The sequence below is a fragment of the Homalodisca vitripennis genome, chromosome 6 (genome assembly GCF_021130785.1).
Source record: "Homalodisca vitripennis isolate AUS2020 chromosome 6, UT_GWSS_2.1, whole genome shotgun sequence".
NCBI classification, from domain to species: domain Eukaryota; kingdom Metazoa; phylum Arthropoda; class Insecta; order Hemiptera; family Cicadellidae; genus Homalodisca; species Homalodisca vitripennis.
The window spans coordinates 115,972,627-115,996,055 of record NC_060212.1 but is presented as its reverse complement, the minus strand read 5'-3'; the positions used below and the strand labels follow the sequence as shown (position 1 = coordinate 115,996,055).

General features: G+C 35.0%; 1 protein-coding gene across 3 annotated transcripts in view; it reads left to right on the top strand.

Annotated features, from left to right (window-relative positions):
* Positions 1-10,378: 10,378 nt before the first annotated feature.
* LOC124364769 (arf-GAP domain and FG repeat-containing protein 1) overlaps positions 10,379-23,429 on the top strand; it is a 73,522-nt gene continuing 60,471 nt past the window's right edge. For 2 of the 3 annotated variants that reach the window (XM_046820506.1, XM_046820505.1), the window contains exon 1: positions 10,379-10,589. In XM_046820506.1, coding sequence (XP_046676462.1) covers positions 10,426-10,589 — 164 coding nt within the window. In that variant the 5' untranslated portion in view covers positions 10,379-10,425. The remainder of the gene's footprint in view (positions 10,590-23,429) is intronic. The other variant, XM_046820507.1, reaches the window with a different exon arrangement.

Sequence of the window (23,429 nt, the reverse complement as noted above, 5' to 3'; positions counted from 1 at the left end):
ACGTGAAAAGCCTTATTTACCTCAAAAAGGAGTAAAAATTGTGCTTACTTTGCCTTAAAGGAAGTCGCAGCTTTTCGGAGAAATAAAGTAACAGCTGAAATTGTGATGTAAGAAGATCATATTATATTATTGGTTTCGTGAACAAATGTTTTAACAATTAAATAAACCCTAATCAATAAAATTCGTACACACCATGACATTGAAACTAAGGACAAAAACACAAGGCCGGAGGTGGCTACCCTTTACCACTTTTTCTTGTTTCAGATGACGCGCCGCGTTATCACAGGAAATGTTAAAATTGAGTTCCTTGTCAATGCTTCACCTTCGTTAGTTAAGTGTGACGTGTTTGTGCTCTTTGTTCCTGCGCATTGACATCGCTTTTCTCTAGTCCGGACTTCAGGTTTGTCAGATTCCACTTAAAAATAAATTATATTAATGTGGACTGGCAGGCCATTGTTTCATTTATTCTAGTTCTTTTATGAGTTAGGGGCATTTGTACACCTAAAGGAGATTGTAGATTTCAACCCCGAAATGTAGTGTTATAATTTTTTGCAACATTTAACAATGGCAAACGTCAGAAATCCTATTAACTTTTCAACGTCAGGTGATTGATGTACAGAGACTTAGCAGCTCTTTAATACGCTAACAAAACATTCTTATAAAGAGAAACTTATAGAACGCAAATAATAATACATTTTAGTATATTTCAAGAATTAAAAAAATTCTAACAACTTATATGAAAGTTTACTTTAAGCTAACATATGCTGTACGTACTTTAAAACTGAATTGTTGTAGTCTTCTTTATTAAACGAGTTTAGTGATGTTAAGCCCAGTTCCTTTGTTTTTATTATAAAAATATTGAAAATTAGAGTAAATAAAACATTATTTGATTGTAGCACTTGCTTGAAGTACGCCATGAGTTAGTATAACAATAATGCGTTATTGCCCGTTATCTCAGTTACTAATCAGCTATGATTCTTCACTACCTATTATATAAATGATTACAATCAAGCCGTGGCCGGATTCAGAGTAGAGCTTTAGTTAAAAATTATGCATAGCTTCACGTCCATTTCATTATCAAGGACATTTTGCAGTAATAAAAATATTTTACTGACCATTTCGTTAACAAAATAAAAAATTAAGCGAGTTTGAATAGACTTTTGTATAATTTTAGTAACATTATTATCGTATTACGTTGTACAAAGAAAACCGAAGTAAAAATAGGGTTGTTTTGAACTGCATTACCTCAACATTAAGGAAATACCATTGACTAGTAAATGTTTAAACATTGTTTTGTTTACATTCTTCAATCCCTTACCTTTTAGATCTTTTACGTTCATTTACACTCAATGAATAATCCAGGGTTTATACCTTCAGAAAGGCTTTCGAATGTAGATCCTGCCTTAGTTTTCTTTAGAGATCAAACGGCTGCTACTAGAATAAGGTGGGCAAGTTTTATGTGTTGTTTTAGCTTAAAATAATATCTACTTAATACCATATGCACCTTACTTTAAATTTGTATTGAAAAATTATATATATTAATTGTATAAAACAATTATATACACCTAAAGACTAAACAAGGTATATGTAATTCTGCAAAATGGTTTACTACTGAGACGAGAAATTAGACTGTTTAGAATAAGAAATCTCAGAAAAAGTACAAGTCATCACAAAATCCTAACGAATGTGAAGAACTTAGGCGCATCCGTACCAGTTGTAAGGAGCTGAGCCACCAGTGTAACAATAGTTATTAGATTATGTAAATGACACGATCTGAAAATTAAATAATTTTGAAGGTTTGTAAATAAGTCCAAACTTGGCCAATCGTCTCACGTGATCACATATCATCGCCAACCGTGAGTTCATACAATCTTGGAGATAAACGTGAAAGTTTACCGAAATCAGTTCGTAATCTCTCTGCTGGCCATTTTCTTCATTCAATGCTGCACCAGTACCTTTATTTCTTGGTTATGACTTCTAAAAAGTGTTAATATCTCTTCATGTACATTGAGTGTACAAGATATGGAGAGGAAGTTCGCCTCCACTGACTCCTTTAACACGTTGACTGCGGCAGACCCTTTATGGTGCAGATGCAATATAAGCAGTAGTTGGTATTATCCTAGACTAAAGATATTTCTTTAGTCTATCGTATTACTTAGTACAGAGGAGCATTGAAGGTCTTGAAGGTAAAGGACCTGATAAGATACACACCAGCCGTGTTAAATAAAAGCACTGCAGCCTTCCCGGTTTCTATAATTTTCAACAGATTTCTGCAGTAAGGTATTTTCCCGGAGATACTAAAATGTAGTTACCAATCCATAAGTATTTACATATTGGAGATGTACATAACTATCGTCCAATAATGAGTTAAACAACCCCTTGAAAGGTGTTTGATCCCTTGTTCTTAACTCTATCAGTTATTCTTTCCAAACCATTCTTACCTCTAAGTAATATGCATTTGCCAGCGGGCGACTCACTTCTACTATTCTTGCACTGTATGAGAACTTTATAATTTATTCATTTGCAGAGGTTAAAGAGATAGAAAGCGTCTATGTCTATCTTTTCAATGCATTTGACGTTGCTAGCCATATTAACTCCTTGTCGAACTGAGCGCTTGTGGTATTACTGGAAATCTTTTACAGTGGTTTCTTCTTATCTGGCATATCGTAACTCATGTGTGAGATTCCTGAGCGCTACTTCTCGTGACTTTATGGTAACTCTGGAGTTCCTCAGATATCTGACTTAAGATCATTTTTATTCTTAACTTATTTACCATTGTCAACGACTTTTCTGATTTGATTGATGTAGAGTGTCTAACGCTTGCCGATGACATCAAGATTTTCTGTTCAATTCCATCTACCATGGATTATCATAGACTTCAAAATTGGCTCATCGGTGTTCAGAACTGGTGCTCTCTAAATGGCATAAATATCAACGTTATTAGACGTGAGATAGATTACTACTCAACGTGATTTGATTATTATGGGCAACATTGTCTTGTGTCGTAACACGTCAGTTCGTGATTTTGAGTGGTTTTTATGGCCAGTGCCCAGGAATAATATATATTTAGACAATTATCGAAAGAACCTTAAGAATGTAAGAACTTGTCATCAGGATGCCATATAAGGATGCTTAGTGCTGAGACTATGAGAATTGTTTTCGTTACACTCGTAAGATTTGTCCCGCGCCATTTCAGTTCGGACATATCTAGTAACCCCAAAGTACCCAAGACCGTTTCTTAAAGATTGTAGGCTATAAAAACTTGGTTTCGATTATTGCAACAGTTCAGAGGAACTATATGAGACGATGTTCAGATTGGACGGGGACGGCTATTAGATAGAATACATTTATCAAATCTGATGTTTTTTTCAGCAAATCATTACCGACAAGGTTAATATATATGTTATATTTAATTCAGTTCAAAGTGTCTTAAGTTACACGATCCAGTGATCTTTTACGTCATCTTCAGCGCTGTACCAATTACAAATTTCACAGCGTTATTTCTGGGCTGCATATGCTTGAAAATCTCGATTTCTCTGTATATGACTTCTAACTTTTTGGTTGCTTAAGAGATATTTCTTTTTGCTTGTTTCCCGTAGTAATTTTTAATTAGAGGTGTCAATGTTGCTGCAATAATTATGTTTGCTTCTATTATTCTGAATTTTAAGCTTATTTAGTACTTGCTGATATGTATATATATATATATATATATATATATATATATATATATATATATATATATATATATATATATTGTACGGTCTTTGAGGAAGAGCCGTAACCGCGGTATAGCCGAAATAAAAACGACTGGTGATGTACCTTGGGGGAGTCTCGTAGAACGGGGTCGTCGAGGTCCTCGGCCAGGGCAGCGGGGAGTCCAGGATCACCAGAAGTCTTGTGTAGGTCTTGTAGATGGAGAGCGGTGGACAACAAGGGGAATGATTCACTCCGAGAGGGTAAATAAAGTAACTATATTGACTTGAAATACATAAAAACAAAATAGAGCTGTATAAACGTGAAACTGTTCATGTATTGGGGTGGAATGCGGGCAGCAGCGTGTGTCCAGTACGCCGCCTGCGGAGAGAATAAAGAGCCGCGTCTTCTTATCTTGAAGGGGTTGGAGAAGGGGCTGCGAGTCGGTGACGTCATCTCGGGCTAGTAACAACACCAGCCGTTAACTACGAAATAAATACTGAACATTCCCCCCACCCAAAAAAGGACATTTTTTGACCCAAGTAAGAAAAAAGAAAACGTTATGATTGAAGAAAATTTACCATTCGTCATGAAACATACCTGAGTCAATTTATCATTAATTAAGAGCTAAATATGAATAGAAAATGGAGTTATATGTACACTAAGGAGATTATGACTAAACATTAGGTAAAACAACCAACTTATTTACAGGACGGGTTACAATACCTGACGGGGTTTTCACTTGGACCACACGAACAATGTTGTCAGAGCTAGGTAACACTTTGATAATCCTACCTAGGGGCCAAGTTAGAGGATCACTATTGTTAGAGTACATTAATACTAGGTCATTTTCCTGTACATTTGTAGTTTGTTCAGTCCATTTTGGGCGTTGGATTTGCGAGTGGAGGTAGTCTTTCTTGCAGCTCTTCCAGAATTGTTGGGTGGCGCGAGACACTTGTTGCCAACGAGATAGAAGTCTGAGTGGCTCGGAAGTGATGTCCTCTTCTGGACGTGACAGCAGAAGATCTCCAGTGAGGAAATGGCCTGGAGTCAAGTAGTTGAAGTCGTCGTCAGGTGATGATGGAAGTGCGCAGAGCGGCCTGGAGTTCAGAACAGCTTCAATGCGGCAGAAGAATGTCGAGAATTCTTCTGAAGTGAAGTGGTGGTTTTGTATTATTCTCTTCAGATGATGCTTGGTAGACTTCACTGCAGCTTCCCAGAGACCACCAAAGTTCGGAGCACAGGGTGGATTGAAGTTCCAATGGATTTCGTTCTTGGCTAAGTGGTCTGAGATCAGTGGCGTGGAGTTCTTGAGTAGCGAATAAACTTCTTGAAGCTGACGAGCAGCACCAATGAAGTTGCGGCCTTGATCAGAATATATGTTGCGGCATAAACCTCTTCTAGCAATAAAACGGTCGATTGCGGCTAGACAAGATTCAGTATTGAGAGAGTGGACTAGTTCTAGATGAACAGCCTTGACTGTCATGCATACAAAAAGAGCAATGTAGCATTTAGACAATTTTGCGTTTCTTCTAGTACTTTCTTTAACAAGAAAGGGACCAGCAAAATCCAATCCAACGTTGGTGAAGCATCGCGTTTGCTTGAAGCGAGAGGGGGGCAAGTCTGCCATTAGGGGTTGTGTGGGTTTTGCTTTCATTCTAAAGCAAGTGAGACATCGAAAAATGCGTTTTCGGATGAGATTTCTCGCACCAGGAATCCAGTAGCGGCGTTGAATAAGAGATTGAACTATTTTGGGACCACCATGAAGAGAGTACAGGTGATAGTGATCACACAATAGAGTTGCGAAGTGACTTTGAGAAGGAATCAAAACAGGGTGCTTCGAAGACTCAGGCAAGGGAGAAAACTTCAGTCTACCCCCCACCATGAGGGTATCAGATGATAAAAATGGTGTGAGTTTTCTTAGCGAAGGAGAGCATGGCTTTCCTTGATTGACTGCTTTTATTTCTGGAGAATAGTGTTGCTTTTGAACGAGTTTTACACATTGAGCAAGGGCTTCGGTTCGTTCATTTACAGATAAAGGACCAAAACGTTTAGCAGACTGTCTGGATCGGATGTTATGAATGAATCTTAGTACATAACTCATTGCATTTTGTAGTTTAGTGAGTGAAGAAAATCGATTTATCCACTGGTACAGATCGTTTGGTGGTATAACGTTAGTTGTTAGTGTATTGCTAAATGGTGTTTTCTTGATCTCAATTACTTCAGAGGAGCTTTTTCCAGGTGATACAGGCCAAGAGGAAATTTCATTTAGTAGAAAAGAGGGGCCATGCCACCAAAGCGGGTGATCAAGTAAGCCAGAGGGCATCAGACCTCTAGTGCCACAATCTGCGGGATTGTTGTCTCCTGAAATGTGACGCCAAACATCAATAGACGTGATTTCCGTTACTTTACAAACACGGTTTGAAACGAAAGTTTCTAGAAGGTGCGGAGGTGTTCTTATCCAACCAAGAACATTCATTGAGTCTGTGAATAAAAAGATATCTGATATCTGTAGTTTGGTGATAAGCTTCTGGTTAGCTTTGACCAGTTGGGAGAGGAGCAACGCTGCGCATAATTCCAAGCGGGGTATCGTTAGTGGTTTGAGTGGAGCAACTTTGGTTTTAGAATGCAATAGGCTACATCCGGTAGTTTTGTTTTCACATTCGACTCTTAGATACAATACCGAGCACATGCCTTTCTGAGAAGAGTCTGAAAAACCTATGAGTTGGACGGATATGTACGTACTGAGGATATAGCGAGGGATATTTATTTGTGACATAAGTGGAAGTTCTTTGACAAATTTATCCCAAACAATGTGTAGATGTTTTGGGAGTGGATCGTCCCAGTCTAATTTTCCAACCCATATTTGCTGAAGCAAGTGTTTTAGTGTGAAGATAACTGGACTGATGAAACCGTTGACATCATACACTCGGGCAACTTGAGATAAGACATTTCGTTTGGTCGGAGTTTTATTTACAGGGGCAATAGCGTAGTGAAAACAATCCGTGGAAGGGTCCCATTCAAGTCCTAGTACTTTGATGGAGTGAATGGATCCAAGGGGATGTGGTCTTTCTCTGTGGTCAGAAGGGATGGTGTTGAGAACGGAAACACTTGAACTAGCCCATTTGTGAAGTTCGAAACCACCAGATACGCAGAGTTGATTGAGTTCATCAAACAATTGAAGGGCTGCGTGTTCCGAAGAGGCACCACAGACGATGTCATCGATGTAGCAGGACGAGTTTAGCACTTCTGCAGCAATGGGGTAGTTAGGACCTTCGTCGAGAACTAGTTGCTTCAAAGTTCGAAGGGCGATGAAAGGGCTTGATGAGAGACCAAAAGTTATTCGTTGAAGTTCCCATTCTTGGACAGGGCCAGAAGGGTCAGAACGCCAAAACAAATGTTGGTATTTGCGGTCAGAAGGAGCAACTTTTATGGCTCGATACATTTGTTTTATATCGCATGTCAGTGAAAGCTTGAGCTCCAAAGAGAATGTCAACTTTAGCAGGATGATTAAAGTCAGGGTCTGCTAGAATCAAAGAATTGAATCTCTGCCTTAGAGATTCTGAAAGCGGGGCTGTAGGAAGATTAGATGCTATCTTAGAAATGATAACTGCATCCAACTGTAGTTGGACGTCGCTGTTGTAGCGAGAGGCTATGTTGCAAGTAACGAGGCCTTTTGTGTTTATGCCACATTGTTGACCAATGCCTGAAATGTTAACATTACACCTTTTGATAGGTAGTCGTAAAGTCTGAGCTAATGATTGAGTGACAAAGTTGATTTGACTACCTCCGTCAATGACAGCTCTGCACGTTTGCCAATGACCTAAATCGTCTTGAATGAGTACTTGAGCGGTGCCTAACAAAGCAACATTTCTTGTGTTAGTTCGCTGAGACTGACAGGACAGTGTTTGAACGGGTGCGGTTGTCTGAGGTGTAGGCGCGGCGGCGGAAGCGCCGACTACTGAGGGGGGTGACGCAGGTGTAGAGATGTGAGAGTGAGGTGCGTCTGAGTGGACGGGCGGCGGAGTGGAGACCCGCTTGTCATGGAGTAGAGAGTGATGTTTCTTACTTTTACAAAATCTACAACTCGCATTTGAAGTACACGCAGACACATGGTGTGACCCAAGACATGAAAAACATCGTTTAAATGAGCGCACAGAATTATAACGTTCATGTAAGGGCAAAGCAATAAACTGGTCACAGCGGTAAAGTTGATGGTTATTTTTACACATAGGACACTGAGAGGCAGGGCGACAAGGCGACGAGTTAGTCTTCTCTGAATGTGAAGCACCGTGTTGAGCTGAGAACAACGCCTTGCGGGGAAGGGGTGCGGGTGGTCTTGACGTAACTACACTAGCTTTGTGTGTTTCTTTGGTGAGTTCATAGACGGTACACTGAGCGCGAAGAAACTCCATAAGGTCTTCCAATATAGGAAACTGTTTGGATTTCACTTCTAGTTCAAACGCTTTTCTAGTATTATTGTCTAAGAGGCGTAAAGCTAGTTGCAAGAGCATAAAACCAGACAAGTCACTGATATTTAGACTTTTCAATGCTTGAACATTTTTGTGAAACACATCTACGATCTGTCTTAGGCTACTTAGACTAGGGGTCTTTACAGGTTGTTGATCAAGTATTTTATTAAGATAAAAACTAGCTAGGAGGCGTGGATTAGTGTAGCGTTCCACTAGAGTGTCATAGGCTAGAGTGTAGTTAGCTGGATCAAAGGGTATGGCTTCAACAATGCACAGAGCAGGGCCTTCCAGTAAGTTTTTTAAATAACTAAACTTTTCAATAGGGGCCATGGAGGTATTGTGAATTAAATTATCATACAGAGATCTGAAGGAATTAAACTGCTCTAACTGTCCACCAAACTTACTTATATCTATTTGCGGAAGCTTAGGTTTTACAAGTGAGGTTTGTGAGAGATCTACATCGACAGTTTTAGTCTTAGTAGCTACAATAACATCATAGGTGGCTTTACATTTATAGTACATGGTATAAAACTGCTTGAAGGCGGAACTAGTATCTACAGTGTCCTTGGGGTCATCTAATTCAAGATTAAGATTATCCATCTGTTCTGAAAGGGCTTCAAAGTCTGAGTACAAAGACTTTAAATTTGAATACCTAGCGACAAAATCATTAGTTTCACCTGGAAGTTCCTTGATTAAATCAAAACACAGCTGTAACCTTTGAAAATACCTTTCTCTCTTTTTCACACATTGTTCTAGTTTTGTAGAAGCCATATTTTTAAACACTAATTAAATACAAAATATGAAAAACACCCTACAGAAGACAGAATCCTTATTTACTAAATTAACCTGCTTACAAACTAATTTAGTAAACCTTGACAAAAATAAAACAAGTAATCTTCAAACAAAACAGTGACACAGAAATAAGATTAGATTGAGTGATTAATAAAATAAGAATGATTCCCTCAGTGATAGAAAATTATTAGTGTTAAATAGAAACAGCTGACAGATAAGTTGCTCAAAATAGATAAGAGCGTCCGGTCGGCGGACAGAAATACTCGATCAGCTGAGCGACAATCAGATAGCGGCCGATAAGCAGCGCAATCAATAAACATAACCTGCAGTTCTGTACCTGTCTGTCTGGCTCTATAGTTCAGTTCACGAAACTTAGCTTAAATGCTAATTTTATTTTTAATGCTAATCAGGTTTGTTTCATGAGGCGGTTGAGTTTTGATTTGAACTCAAATGAAATGTTAAACTTAGTGGACTGTTTTTTGCATGAAACTGAAGCGTTCGTATAGGACCAGCTGATCCGGCTCGAAGGACCAAATGTACGGTCTTTGAGGAAGAGCCGTAACCGCGGTATAGCCGAAATAAAAACGACTGGTGATGTACCTTGGGGGAGTCTCGTAGAACGGGGTCGTCGAGGTCCTCGGCCAGGGCAGCGGGGAGTCCAGGATCACCAGAAGTCTTGTGTAGGTCTTGTAGATGGAGAGCGGTGGACAACAAGGGGAATGATTCACTCCGAGAGGGTAAATAAAGTAACTATATTGACTTGAAATACATAAAAACAAAATAGAGCTGTATAAACGTGAAACTGTTCATGTATTGGGGTGGAATGCGGGCAGCAGCGTGTGTCCAGTACGCCGCCTGCGGAGAGAATAAAGAGCCGCGTCTTCTTATCTTGAAGGGGTTGGAGAAGGGGCTGCGAGTCGGTGACGTCATCTCGGGCCAGTAACAACACCAGCCGTTAACTACGAAATAAATACTGAACATATATATATATATATATATATATATATATATATATATATATATATATATATATATATATACACACACATATCAGCAAGTACTAAATAAACTTAACAGCTTAATAATAAGCTTATATATATAGAGGATAGGATACATAATTATATATCCTTGCAAAAGAACAGCTATTCAAATAAGGAAGAATAGTTGACGGAAGAAAAAAGACAACCAATGGTCACATATTGTTATGTTAATGTTACATATCATGTAAATTGTTATATTTACGTTAATCTGAAATGTAACTTGGGCTTACTAGCTATCAGGAATATATTATTTAATAAGTTAATTAAATTACATTGATATACTAGTTGATTTGAAATGACATTTAAGTATTTACTCTATGTCAAATGTTTTCCAGTGGATTCACTTGAATAAACATCTGGTAGTGGGAACAATAAAATTAGTATTCAAAATTCATTGGGCAGTGACGAAGTGAGTGTTCATCAGGAACATGGCTTCTGCAAAGAAAAAGTTAGATGAATATCACTTGAAGGTTTTACGTCAGTTAGTGACTTTACCTGCTAATAAAGAGTGTTTTGACTGTCACCAAAGAGGCCCAACATACGTAAACGTAACAATAGGTTCATTCGTGTGCACAACATGCTCTGGAATGCTGTAAGTACTTTCAAACGGTACTGTAGAAAGTAGTACGTAATTTATTTGTTTCAGTAGTTAAGGGATTGACATTGTGTTAATAAAGTGTATATCTTGTCATCTGGCTTTTGTTTATTTAGGCACAAAGCCAAACATTCTATTAAACAATTTTCTGTTTTTTAAGATAGCTGCAACATTACACCGTAAAGTCTGGAGTGAGCGAGTGTCAAAGGAGGCTATACTTTAGTTCCTAGAACCTGTTACCTGGTGTGCGCTTTAGGTATTGTTATTTTATAGGCTCAAGTAATATACATGGCTCACAAGAAATTTGCTTTATTATATTTAAGAGACATGGATTAAAATGAATTGTAAATTAGACAATATTAAATAAAAATGAATACTTTTTAATTTATGATACAAGGGAATATTTACTTGTAAAGCTCTATTAATATTGAAGTTATTATACTAGTTCATTTAAATGTCTTGCAATCTGACTTTTTCAATATTTAAATTTTTAAAATATTTTGTTATTTTATTTATTTATACACAGCCCCATTTTACAACAGATAATAGTACATAAGATGGCGATACATGAAGAAATCTTATAAAATGTAAGCATTAATGTTCGATTGCAACAAGTAACAATTATAATCATACATCAAGCATGAGTATAAAACACCAGCTCAAAAAGTAGAATAAATATACTATAGTGATGGGTGGATCTAATTATTAGAATACAGCCTGATTATTGTTAGAATAAGTTGGAAATGAATACTCTTGCAGAATTGAATTGAAACTTGCAGTATTCGTTCGTTTGGACCAATAGTATTAAAATAAAACATTCAAGAGCTGTATTTGTATTCATATACAATTATTTATTGGAGGGTTTTAAATATATATAACTATTCAATAGATTTGCAATCAATACATATGTTTAGTTCATGTTGTTGTGTAAAAACAAAATATGATTGGGGTTTTTAGGCTTCAGTCTAGTTCTACTATTATTGGTGACAATACCTGCAGTTGAAAAGAGTTTTTTAGATGGAACTGAAGTAAGCAGGTAAACAAAGATATTTTTTTCTGAATTTTATTAATCATGGGCATAGCATGTTTGCAGGAGGCACCAAAAGAGAAAGGATTTCCCAACCATTTTTGGCAACCGACGTGAAACTGGCCATAGATTCCATCCATAAAAAAGAACGAGTACCGGGAACTAGTTCCTAAATGAATCCTAACCTAGTTCATCAACTCAATCCATACAAAATATATATTTAATTAATAACGTGATGATAAGTACTACAAATAAAGATTTTAAATGAACAAACAGTACTTTTATGATAATAATCCCCTTTTATAGCCGCAATTTTCAAGACTATACTCAATTAAAAGGCAAGTTTTGAGAAACCCTATAAAAGGGCCCATACCTTAAAAAACGTACGAACCAATTTTGATAAAACTTTCTACACACACTCACTACATGGTTCTACTATACTAAAAAACAAGCCTCATTCTTAGGCCACGCCTATTTCCGGAGCTACATCGATTTTTACAGGCCAAAGTGCTGACAAAAACCAATCTAATGGACGGCCATATCTCAAAAATGTACGAGCCAATTTTGATCAAACTTTCTGTACACATTCACTACATGGTCTAGTATACTAAAATATAAGCCTCATTCTTAGGCCACGCCTATTTCCGGAGCTACATCGATTTTACAGGCCAAGTGCTGACAAAAACCAATCTATGGACGGCCATATCTCAACAATGTACGAGCCAATTTTGATAAAACTTTCTGTACACATTCACTACATGGTCTAGTATACTAAAATATAAAGCCTCATTCTTAGGCCACGCCTATTTCCGGAGCCACATCGATTTACAGGCCAAGTGCTGACAAAAACCAATCTATGGACGGCCATATCTCAAAAAATGTACGAGCCAATTTTGATAAAACTTTTCTGTACACATTCACTACATGGTCTAGTATACTAAAATATAAGCCTCATTCTTAGGCCAGGCCTATTTCCGGAGCTACATCGATTTTACAGGCCAAGTGCTGACAAAATCCAATCTATGGACGGCCATATCTCAAAAATGTACGAGCCAATTTTGATAAACTTTCTGTACACATTCACTACATGGTCTAGTATACTAAAATATAAGCCTCATTCTTAGGCCACGCCTATTTCCGGAGCCTCAATAACTTTATAGGCCAAGTGCTGACAAAAACCAATCTATGGACGGCCATATCTCAAAAATGTACGAGCCAATTTTGATTAAAAACCTTCTGTACACATTCACTACATGGTCTAGTATACTAAAAAATACAAGCCTTATTCTTAGGCCACGCCTATTTCCGGAGCCTCAATAACTTTATAGGCCAAGTGCTGACAAAAACCAATCTATGGACGGCCATATCTCAAAAATGTACGAGCCAATTTTGATAAAACTTTCAGTACACATTCACTACATGGTCTAGTATACTAAAATACAAGCCTCATTCTTAGGCCACGCCTATTTCCGGAGCTACAATCGATTTTACAGGCCAAGTGCTGACAAAACCCAATCTATGGACGGCCATATCTCAAAAATGTACGAGCCAATTTTGATAAAACTTTCTGTACACATTCACTATTACATGGTCTAGTATACTAAAATATAAGCCTCATTCTTAGGCCACGCCTATTTCCGGAGCTACATCGATTTTACAGGCCAAGTGCTGACAAAAACCAATCTATGGACGGCCATATCTCAAAAAATGTACGAGCCAATTTTGATAAAACTTTCAGTACACATTCACTACATGGTCTAGTATACTAAAAATACAAGCCTCATTCTTAGGCCACGCCTATTTCCGGAGCTACATCGATTTTACAGGCCAAGTGCTGACAAAAACCAATCTATGGACGGCCATATCTCAAAAATGTACGAGCCAATTTTGATAAAAACTTTCAGTACACATTCACTACATGGTCTAGTATACTTAAAAATACAAGCCGTGGCCTATGAATGAGGCTTATATTTTAGTATACTAGACCATGTAGTGAATGTGTACTGAAAGTTTTATCAAAATTGGCTCGTTACATTTTTGAGATATGGCCGTCCATAGATTGGTTTTTGTCAGCACTTGGCCTGTAAAATCGATGTAGATCCGGAAATAGGCGTGGCCTAAGAATGAGGCTTGTATTTTAGTATACTAGACCATGTAGTGAATGTGTACTGAAAGTTTTATCAAAATTGGCTCGTACATTTTTGAGATATGGCCGTCCCTAGATTGGTTTTTGTCAGCACTTGGCCTATAAAGTTATTGAGGCTCCGGAAATAGGCGTGGCCTAAGAATAAGGCTTGTATTTTTAGTATACTAGACCATGTAGTGAATGTGTACAGAAAGTTTTATCAAATAATTGGCTCGTACATTTTTGAGATATGGCCGTCCATAGATTGGTTTTTGTCAGCACTTGGCCTGTAAAATCGATGTAGCTCCGGAAATAGGCGTGGCCTAAGAATGAGGCTTGTATTTTAGTATACTAGACCATGTAGTGAATGTGTACAGAAAGTTTTATCAAAATTGGCTCGTACGTTTTTGGAGATATGGCTGTTCATAGATTGGTTTTTGTCAGCACTTGGCCTGTAAAATCGATGTGGCTCCGGAAATAGGCGTGGCCTAAGAATGAGGCTTGTATTTTAGTATACTAGACCATGTAGTGAATGTGTACAGAAAGTTTTATCAAAATTGGCTCGTACATTTTTGAGATATGGCTGTCCATAGATTGGTTTTTGTCAGCACTTGGCCTATAAAGTTATTGTGGCTCCGGAAATAGGCGGTGGCCTAAGAATGAGGCTTGTATTTTAGTATACTAGACCATGTAGTGAATGTGTACAGAAAGTTTTATCAAAAGTGGCTCGTACGTTTTTGAGATATGGCTGTCCATAGATTGGTTTTTGTCAGCACTTGGCCTGTAAAATCGATGTGGCTCCGGAAATAGGCGTGGCCCTAAGAATGAGGCTTGTATTTTAGTATACTAGACCATGTAGTGAATGTGTACAGAAAGTTTTATCAAAATTGGCTCGTACGTTTTTTGAGATATGGCTGTCCATAGATTGGTTTTTGTCAGCACTTGGCCTGTAAAATCGATGTGGCTCCGGAAATAGGCGTGGCCTAAGAATGAGGCTTGTATTTTAGTATACTAGACCATGTAGTGAATGTGTACAGAAAGTTTTATCAAAATTGGCTCGTACGTTTTTGAGATATGGCCGTCCATAGATTGGTAGTTGTCCAAAAATAGAAGAGGTCTAAAATGAGGGTAGTAATATAATACAGTAGACCATGTATTCAAAGTAATGTATTAAGTATATCTATATATATTTTTGTATTTGTTCTTTTTTTAAATTATAAAATTTAATTTTTAATAATATAATTTAATCCTGAAGTGATTGAACTGGTTCAGGAACTAGGTTAGTTGTAGTTCAGGAACTAGGTCAGGAGTAGTTCATGAACCAGGTTAGGATTCAAGTCAGCGGATTAGTTCTTTTTATGGATGGAATCTATGGCCAGTTTCACACTGCTTTTTGGCATGGGCAATTCCAAATAACCAGAAACAATACAGTATACACATGAAGTACACGGAGTATTTTTGTATTCGGTTTTCTTATCACTAAAAAAAAAATATTCATAAAAACAATGAAGCCATATGAAAAGAAAACTATAAATATAACAATAATAATATATCAAGCAATGATAAAAACTCAGCAATTTAATTAATAGTGTATAGCAATAGGGTAGGGTACGATACGCAGACCCGGTTTTTTATATCGAAGAATATAGTCATCGATACCTAATATTCGCATCTCAAATCCTAGACTATCAATCGATATAAAAGTACCTATAGTCCTCAATAACAATCATATGTTTTAAATTAAAATATGAATTTAATATTTACAGTTATCAAACAAATTATTATAACCAAAATTAGGAAAACTGAAGACGACCATATTTACTCCTCTCACAGTTACAGTTGTTTCTTTCCCACAAATTTCACATAATGGGTTTTTCGGTACGAGTCAAACATGCTGAAGCCACGAAAAAGCAACGTCGTGTAGTTTTCTAAAATTGACTGCCACTTTTAAAAATCAGAATTACTTATGTAAAATTGAAATATTATCCTACGTATATTAATTTAAAATGTTTACAGCTGTAGATGTAGATTATTTAAGTTAATAGTTCAAAGTAATTAATCAGTATCGATTGATTATGTCGATGGTCATGATTAAGTAATATCGTTTGCCAATTTCGATATAAAAAACCGGGTCCGCTTATCGTACCCTACCCTAGCATAAGTGTAAATTTTTACTTTAAAACTATATATGCTTGAGGAACTTTACACTGTGTAGAAAGAAATCATGTGATTTACTTATTTGTAGCCTATTCTGATGCTATGAAGCCTGGGCATGCAATTATATTATAAATATGAGGCTGAACTGCAGACATAAAAGAATAGGTTGTTTGAGCGGGTAGATTTTGGCACTTTGAAATCAACATTAGCCAGAAGGTCAGGGCAGTTAACATCATTAATTGCAGTTTTCTTAAGAAAGACCTTATCCACCTGTTGTCTTCTTAAAGTCAGTGATCCAAGACTAAGAAAATTAGCCAGCAGATTCACGGTGACAGTAGAGTAGTCGTATCCCAATTTGAAGACAATAAATTTCAGAAAATGCCCTCTGAATCTTCTCAAACCGATCAATGCATGGCCAGACTGGAAGGGACACCAAACCACACTATTGCACTCCATGATGCTTCTAACAAGAGAGCTTCAACACCTATATCATTCATGCTTGGTGGCATGGAAAATTAACCCCAGTGCTCTTGACGCTCTAGTACAAACATGGTTTATTTGAAGGTCTGTTCTTAAGTCCAAAGACATCAACACCCAAGATAAAAAACAATAGGGTTAAACAATTGAAAGTTCAATTACTTGGACCACTTACATGTACTAGCCAAACAAATTGGAATAGAATCTTTGTTTCAACTGTAACCCCACATTTTTAACCCCAAACAACTCAGAGAATTTATTTTAACTCTGTTACAATGCCCTGAAATGGCACTTTGTTGGAATGGGGGTCAAGTTTTGGAACATTTGAAATATAAACATAAGTTGTATTAAACTTTATTTTAACCCTTTCCGGGCCAGGCGGCAATATATTGCCGCCATAGATCGTGTCTGAAAAGTGCCAGGCGGCAATATATTGCCGTCGGTGACATACGCGAAAAGATTTTATTTTTTTGTAAATAACTAAAAAAGGAAAAATAATTTTACTGTAGGAAGCTATTTTATTATATTGTACATTTAGAAAGGAACAACCATACAAAATGTTGTGTTATTTCTCTCATAAATACATTTTCTATGACACATTTTGTATAAATACGCATAATTGTACTTCGCAACAAGTGATAAAGCAACTGACTCTTACACTGCAAGAAACTTAAAATAAATATTCACATTATGGATGTACCGGTAAAAAGATGATTGTAGGATCCATAAACAGTTTCAATACAGTTAAAAACACTATTTACCAAGAAATATTTACACAATTTTATTTGAAATTTATTTACACTTTTTCTATTTACAAATATGCTACTTACAATTTCACTCCCGTGAGATCGCAAATTGTCAGTCATTGTAACTACTACACACAATAGCTAAGCAGGTAACACTACTAATATTTACAACCACAAAATAAAATAATGAAGAAGAATCCAGCATACAATAGTACAATTACACTAAAGCATAGAGAATTAACAACAATAGATTGAGTCAGCTAATAATGTCACGTGACAATTATTACGAAATAAAAATGCATAGACCTCCAAAATAAAAATGATATTCATATTAATTATCTAAAAATATACCAGGGAATAAAAAAACATAAAACTTTAATCATTTGACGTCGTATTTATTTAAGAAAACAACGAATATCAAGGCGACTATATATTGCCGCCTGGTGCTTTTTGCGTATGTCACCAACGACAATATTGCCGCCTGGCCCGGAAAGGGTTAAAAATCATTGTCAACCATAGGTGCGCGGGGTGTACTTTTTTTTAAGCTACTTAAATAGCTATTTAAAAACAAGGCGGAGCGTTATAAGCAGCCACCATAACAACAAAATCATCAATATTTTGGATATTTAAACTGCAGAACAATAAAAAAAATTAATGTTGAAATAAGTATGTTTCAGGTATTATAAATTAAAATTTTTTAAATTAAAGCCTAGTATTGTTCAGCTATGTTTTTATATCTTAAAAAAGTAATAATGAATTAAAAACTATCTAGACTAGTGTATGTATCAAATTTAACAAAACAGTTACTTACTTATTTTTAATGATAAATGTGTCTGAGAGCTTATGACACAAATAACGTGTGTTCAACACCCTTGTATTTGCAGCTATTACCTACTAAAATACCACACAAATGATTTTACTTCTTATGAATTAATTTTAAATAATTAATTCATAAGAAGTAAAAAACACAATTACACTACGTTAAAAATAGCTGGCAATAATTTATTGTGATTAAGTTATGTACAATTAGACCCAGAGAGCTTGGGAGTCCCCCGAATGGTTTTGTGTTATATAGTTTAGGTTTGAATTCTAGTTGATAATTTGATTTACTGATTCGATTGTCATGGTGGCCGTTTATTATTCTGCAGCCAAACAAAATTTGTGTATAACTCTCTTTTAAAAATAATAGATTAAGGGCATTTTTCTTCTTATTTTCCAAATTTTAAACATTTGTAATTGTTATGAAAAGAAAGTCTTTAAAGGTGTTACATCAAAACTTTTTAGGGCTGCATTTCCATAACAGGATGAGAAAACAATCAGGTATTGATATTGATTTTAAATTTTCATATCGATATTGCCTAAATAAGAATTAATATTGTTATAGTTTAAAACAAATTTAATGAAAATAAAACAAGAAACATACTTAAATACACTAATTTAACACTATATTCATTACAAATAAAATAAAAATTATGTCTATAATAAAAATAAGTTCATTTGGTACTTGTTTCCATTCCAAGGAAGTCATAATTTGTCATCTTTCACTGAAGAATACATTAGTGGTTAGAATAGATTTAAAGCCAAATTTAGAATCCAAAATAGGTTTATTTACACACTGGTGGAAACCCTATATTTATTCACAGTTTATAGCTGTGACACACAACTGTTTTCTTCTTTTATTTTCACATCATCATTACACCCTATACATTTTGCTGTCTGAGCTATATAAAATTGTGTTTTTGTAGATTTGAAAGCCAATAGGATTTCCTTAAGCGTATTAATTAATTATATTTTTACAAATAAACTGGTAAATTTTAATTTGTTTCATTTGATTTAATTCCATTTTTACTTTACTTTTTTACATAAACTATAAAATGTAACCAGGCCTATGCTAATATCAACAGTGGTTTATAATATTTACGATTAATAGGGTTTTATTCAATTTGTAACCTAATTAATCTTTAGAGAAACATAGAAGCAACTATGTTGGTGTATTTAACTGCTAAATAATTGCTCAATTTAGAATGACTTAAAATTGTGTATGAGTACTGCATTTTAAAAATTTGTATGAACAAATTTTACTATTGAAAATAAAATATAAAACATACAATAAAAACTGCTAATACATAAATTTTGTTAATCATTTAAAAGAACTTCATCTATAACATGCAAAGTAACATTATTTTACAATTTAATAACTGATGTCAAGTAATTTGGTTTAACAAAATTAGTACAAATAATTTTAACTTTGAATTTTGTAGAGAAGTAATTTGTGTATAACATTGAGAAACAATTGAGGTATATTACGATTCAATTTTTTTTTGCACTATGAAGTTCATTCCATTTTAAATCATATAATTAAAAAAAACTTTTAAAAAATCAATGAAAATATACATAATTTTTAAATGCACAATTTTGTCATATTTTGTGCGCATTTCGTGCTACAAGAAAATTTAAAGAGTACATTTATATTACCTTTATTTGATATATTATTGTGTACATTATTTTTGTTTTAATTTAAATATATACAAATAGTAGCTTTATAATATATAAAACCATGAAATGAAACCATAAAATACATTACAAAAGTAAGATTTTGTAATTTGTCCATTTTTGTTACTCTTTATAGCAGAGTTATCCCACACATATTTTGTTTAGTAATTGTTATTTGTTGTACACATTTGGCCTTTGAGTGACCTATCTCTTTTATAGACTTTTGTAACATGTTACAACTTTTCGTCATCCTTCTTTGTAAATCTTTCACTCAATTGTGATGATGTTCTGTGTGTTTAACAAGAGAGAGTAAATCGTGATATTTTTATCTCATCAGCAAATAAGGTCAGATTTTCTTTGAGCGCTTATTACTCAGAGATACTTTTTTTCAGATTGTAAAAGTAGGCTAAAATGAATTGGCAATGGCAGTCCTGAGAATCAACTCTTCTGAAACTTTGTAGTATCTTTAGAAACCTTTACTCATTGCGTTGTTGAAGGAGCTCATCTGATCCATCTCAGATTTATTAGTGTCAAGTACTAGCTGTTTCCCGCGGCTTCGCACGCGTCTCTTAAGCTTTGCCCGTATATTTCTTTGCCTTCAAATAGTGTTTGGATATTTTAATATACGTAACTACTGTGTTGTAATTGCAGTTTATAATGTGCAGGCGCTTTGATAACTTTTATATCTTGCAGTACAGCCTGGTGGTTAGTTACATCAATGGGCATTGCGTATAAACCTTCTACATAGAAAAATACAAATTTTCATAGTGATCGGTCCAATAGTTTCTGAGTCTATAAAGGACAAACACACAAACATTCATTTTTATATATTATGATTGCAGAAACAGTTTAAACAAAATTTGTCGTTTCTCTTAAGCTTACTCTATGCTTTAAAACTATAAGTGTAAAGAAATTTATATATAAATATATTTTTTGTCGCATTATATATGTTTACAAAGAACAGCTGATTAAAAATTTGAAAAGACTCTTTCACTTAATAACATATGTTTGCTGCAATGCATTTCTTACGGGTATTTCTGTAACCAGTGGGGCGGAATCCTGAATCGGGAAAGGGATAAAAAGTATCCTATAACCTTCTACAGATCAAGACGAACAAATTAAAAAAAAAATTAGGCGAATCCGTCCAGCCGTTTGTGAGTGATGCTGTTACACACGAACAGTTTCATTTTTATATATATAGATGGTATATTTACTACAGATGGTTTTAGTATGGCTCAACCTTTCTTGTCAGTTTCACTTGTGTGTACAAAGTCAATGCCAGGTTTTGTTGAGATCATTCTGACGCCTCTTTTGTCCTTTCACTTCATCACCACTACACCATGGTCACTCTCTATTAATACCATCTCTTGTTTCTTCCAACCTCTCGTTAGCTCGTTTGGAAGGCCCTTCCTGTTTGAGTGAACAATCTCCAACTTGCCTGATGTTTTCACTTGTCCAGTTTGTTATGTGCTATCTCAGGTGTTAAATATAATAATTATCTAAAAAACAACATGTGCTCTTTGTTGAAATCGTTGAAGATGACTTCAGTGTCATCATATATTGGGATTGGGGTCTGTTTATGTCCCTTATCCATAAATGTTTTAGGTTTAAAGTATAGGTTACTCATTTACACCACACAACACATTTTGATGTGAATTGTTAGGAACTTATTAATAAAATTTCTGTTGGTCACTGAAGTTGACCTATAATCAAAAGTGTTCACTGTGTTATGGCTCAAACAAAGCATTTTACTTGGTTATTAGTTGAGATATTATTGATGTTACAACAATAACATCAATAATAATGATAATAATAATAATAATAATGTTTTTTTTGGAGTGTGAAAAATGCATCACTTAAGCTGAAACCTTGTGATTGATTACTCATGACTTTACTGACAGCATAATTCTTGTTAGAAATGTTTGTATAAATCCATTAGACACAAAGTCTATTGAAGATTAAAGGTGAAATCACTAACAAAAAATTGTTTTGTTTAGGTTACTTCCAAAAACATTCAATTGTTCCAGGAAATAATTTGCATTATTTGTAGCAGTTGGATTATCTTCTACACTGTCATTATGGGAAATGTCCATTTCATCACTATCTGCAATCTACAAAGTTTTTCAACATGGCTTGATGGATTATCATTCGGTTGAAAGTCCAGACAGGTCATCATCGGTATCGTTTAAATCACTAGACTTTATGCCACATCGATATCATCTGCCCTGACTATCTCATAAAAATCTTTAGAAATTGAGGTTTGCTGTAATTTTTTCTTTTCATATATGTTGTCGAGAGCCATCTTTCATTTAAAAGATATGGGACTGATGTGTGCCAAATGGACGTAACCATTATAACACATTATGGCATTGGTCTCAAAAGGAAAGTATCTAGAGTTGAAGCCCTTAGCTGTTGTCAGATATACATTATCATTGTTTATTGCTTTAAATACCACTCCACATTTTTATGTATTTTAGTTTAAATTTTAATTAAAAATACTTTGATTATCCAAGTGATAATTAAGTTTGAAAAATTCCTATTTAGTCTGGGGTAAGGTTAACGTTACATATATTGTTCTATGCTAACAAAAATTTGCCATAGTTAGGTGTTACAAAAAACAGACACCCTTTATTATCAATATATTGAATTGTCTGGACTACTCAATACGTGTCAACAACAATTTAGGCTGTGACATGTTTGCATATATTGATGCATGTCAATATTGTAATAATTATAATTTTTATTTAGTTGAATATGATCAGTAATTAAACAATTAATAATAACTCTGTTGCAATTTTCCTTAATATAAAAAGATATATATATATATATATATATATATATATATATATATATATAATTTAAAAGTGAAAATTATTTGAAGAAAATATTTTTTACAGTTATAATAATAAATTTATATAACTTATTTTGAACGTGAGAATCAGCAATAGTGTGCCTTTTGAAAGTTGATTTTATTTTGCTACAGTTTTTATTGTTAATTGTTAACATGGGAAATTCTGAAGCTACTCTGTTGTTGAAGGCCAGAATCAGCTTACCGTTTTTACACAGGAAACTGTGGCAGATTTTGTAGATTACGAGGAGTTGGCTTCTCCTTTCTTCTACAGAGAACAAATGCCTGTGCTAGCAGAAAAATCCCTAAACTATTTTGTGTTCTTTTGTACTCTCTCTCTTCGTATTTATTATAAGTTCATAATAATGCTTTGCTTTCTATTATTCATATTCTTGTAATATATCTAATTTTTAAAATAAACTACAATGGAATTATTAAAAACCTCGTTTATAAAAATATCTATCATATCAATGTCTAAATATATGATACATATCACACTGAAAAAAGGTACCTAGAATCATAAAAAGTAATAAATCAGACCTAGAGAAGCTGTCAAGCTGCACCCATAAAACATCATATTGGCTTTCAATTCTGATTTTCTTTCCAGTTGGGAATTTCAAATGAATGTTTGAATGTTTTACTAATATAGCAATCCAATTAGATCATTAATAACACACATAATGACACCTGTCAGTGATTCACCAGCGATTGATAAACCAGGTGAGTCATGGCCTCAGATCTGAGTCTGGTAGTAATTGATAAGCCTCAAGATACATATTCTATTAGATACAATATCGATTAGAGTTTGCCGTTTTACGTACTTAGTTACTAATTGCTGAGCTGATTACAGCTTATCTTTCAGGAAGACTCAACTGATAAGTGAGAAACTAGATTCCGGCAGCTCTGACATTGATCTGTGTAATACGAGGCAGGAGTATGTCACTCCATGTATCACATAACATTT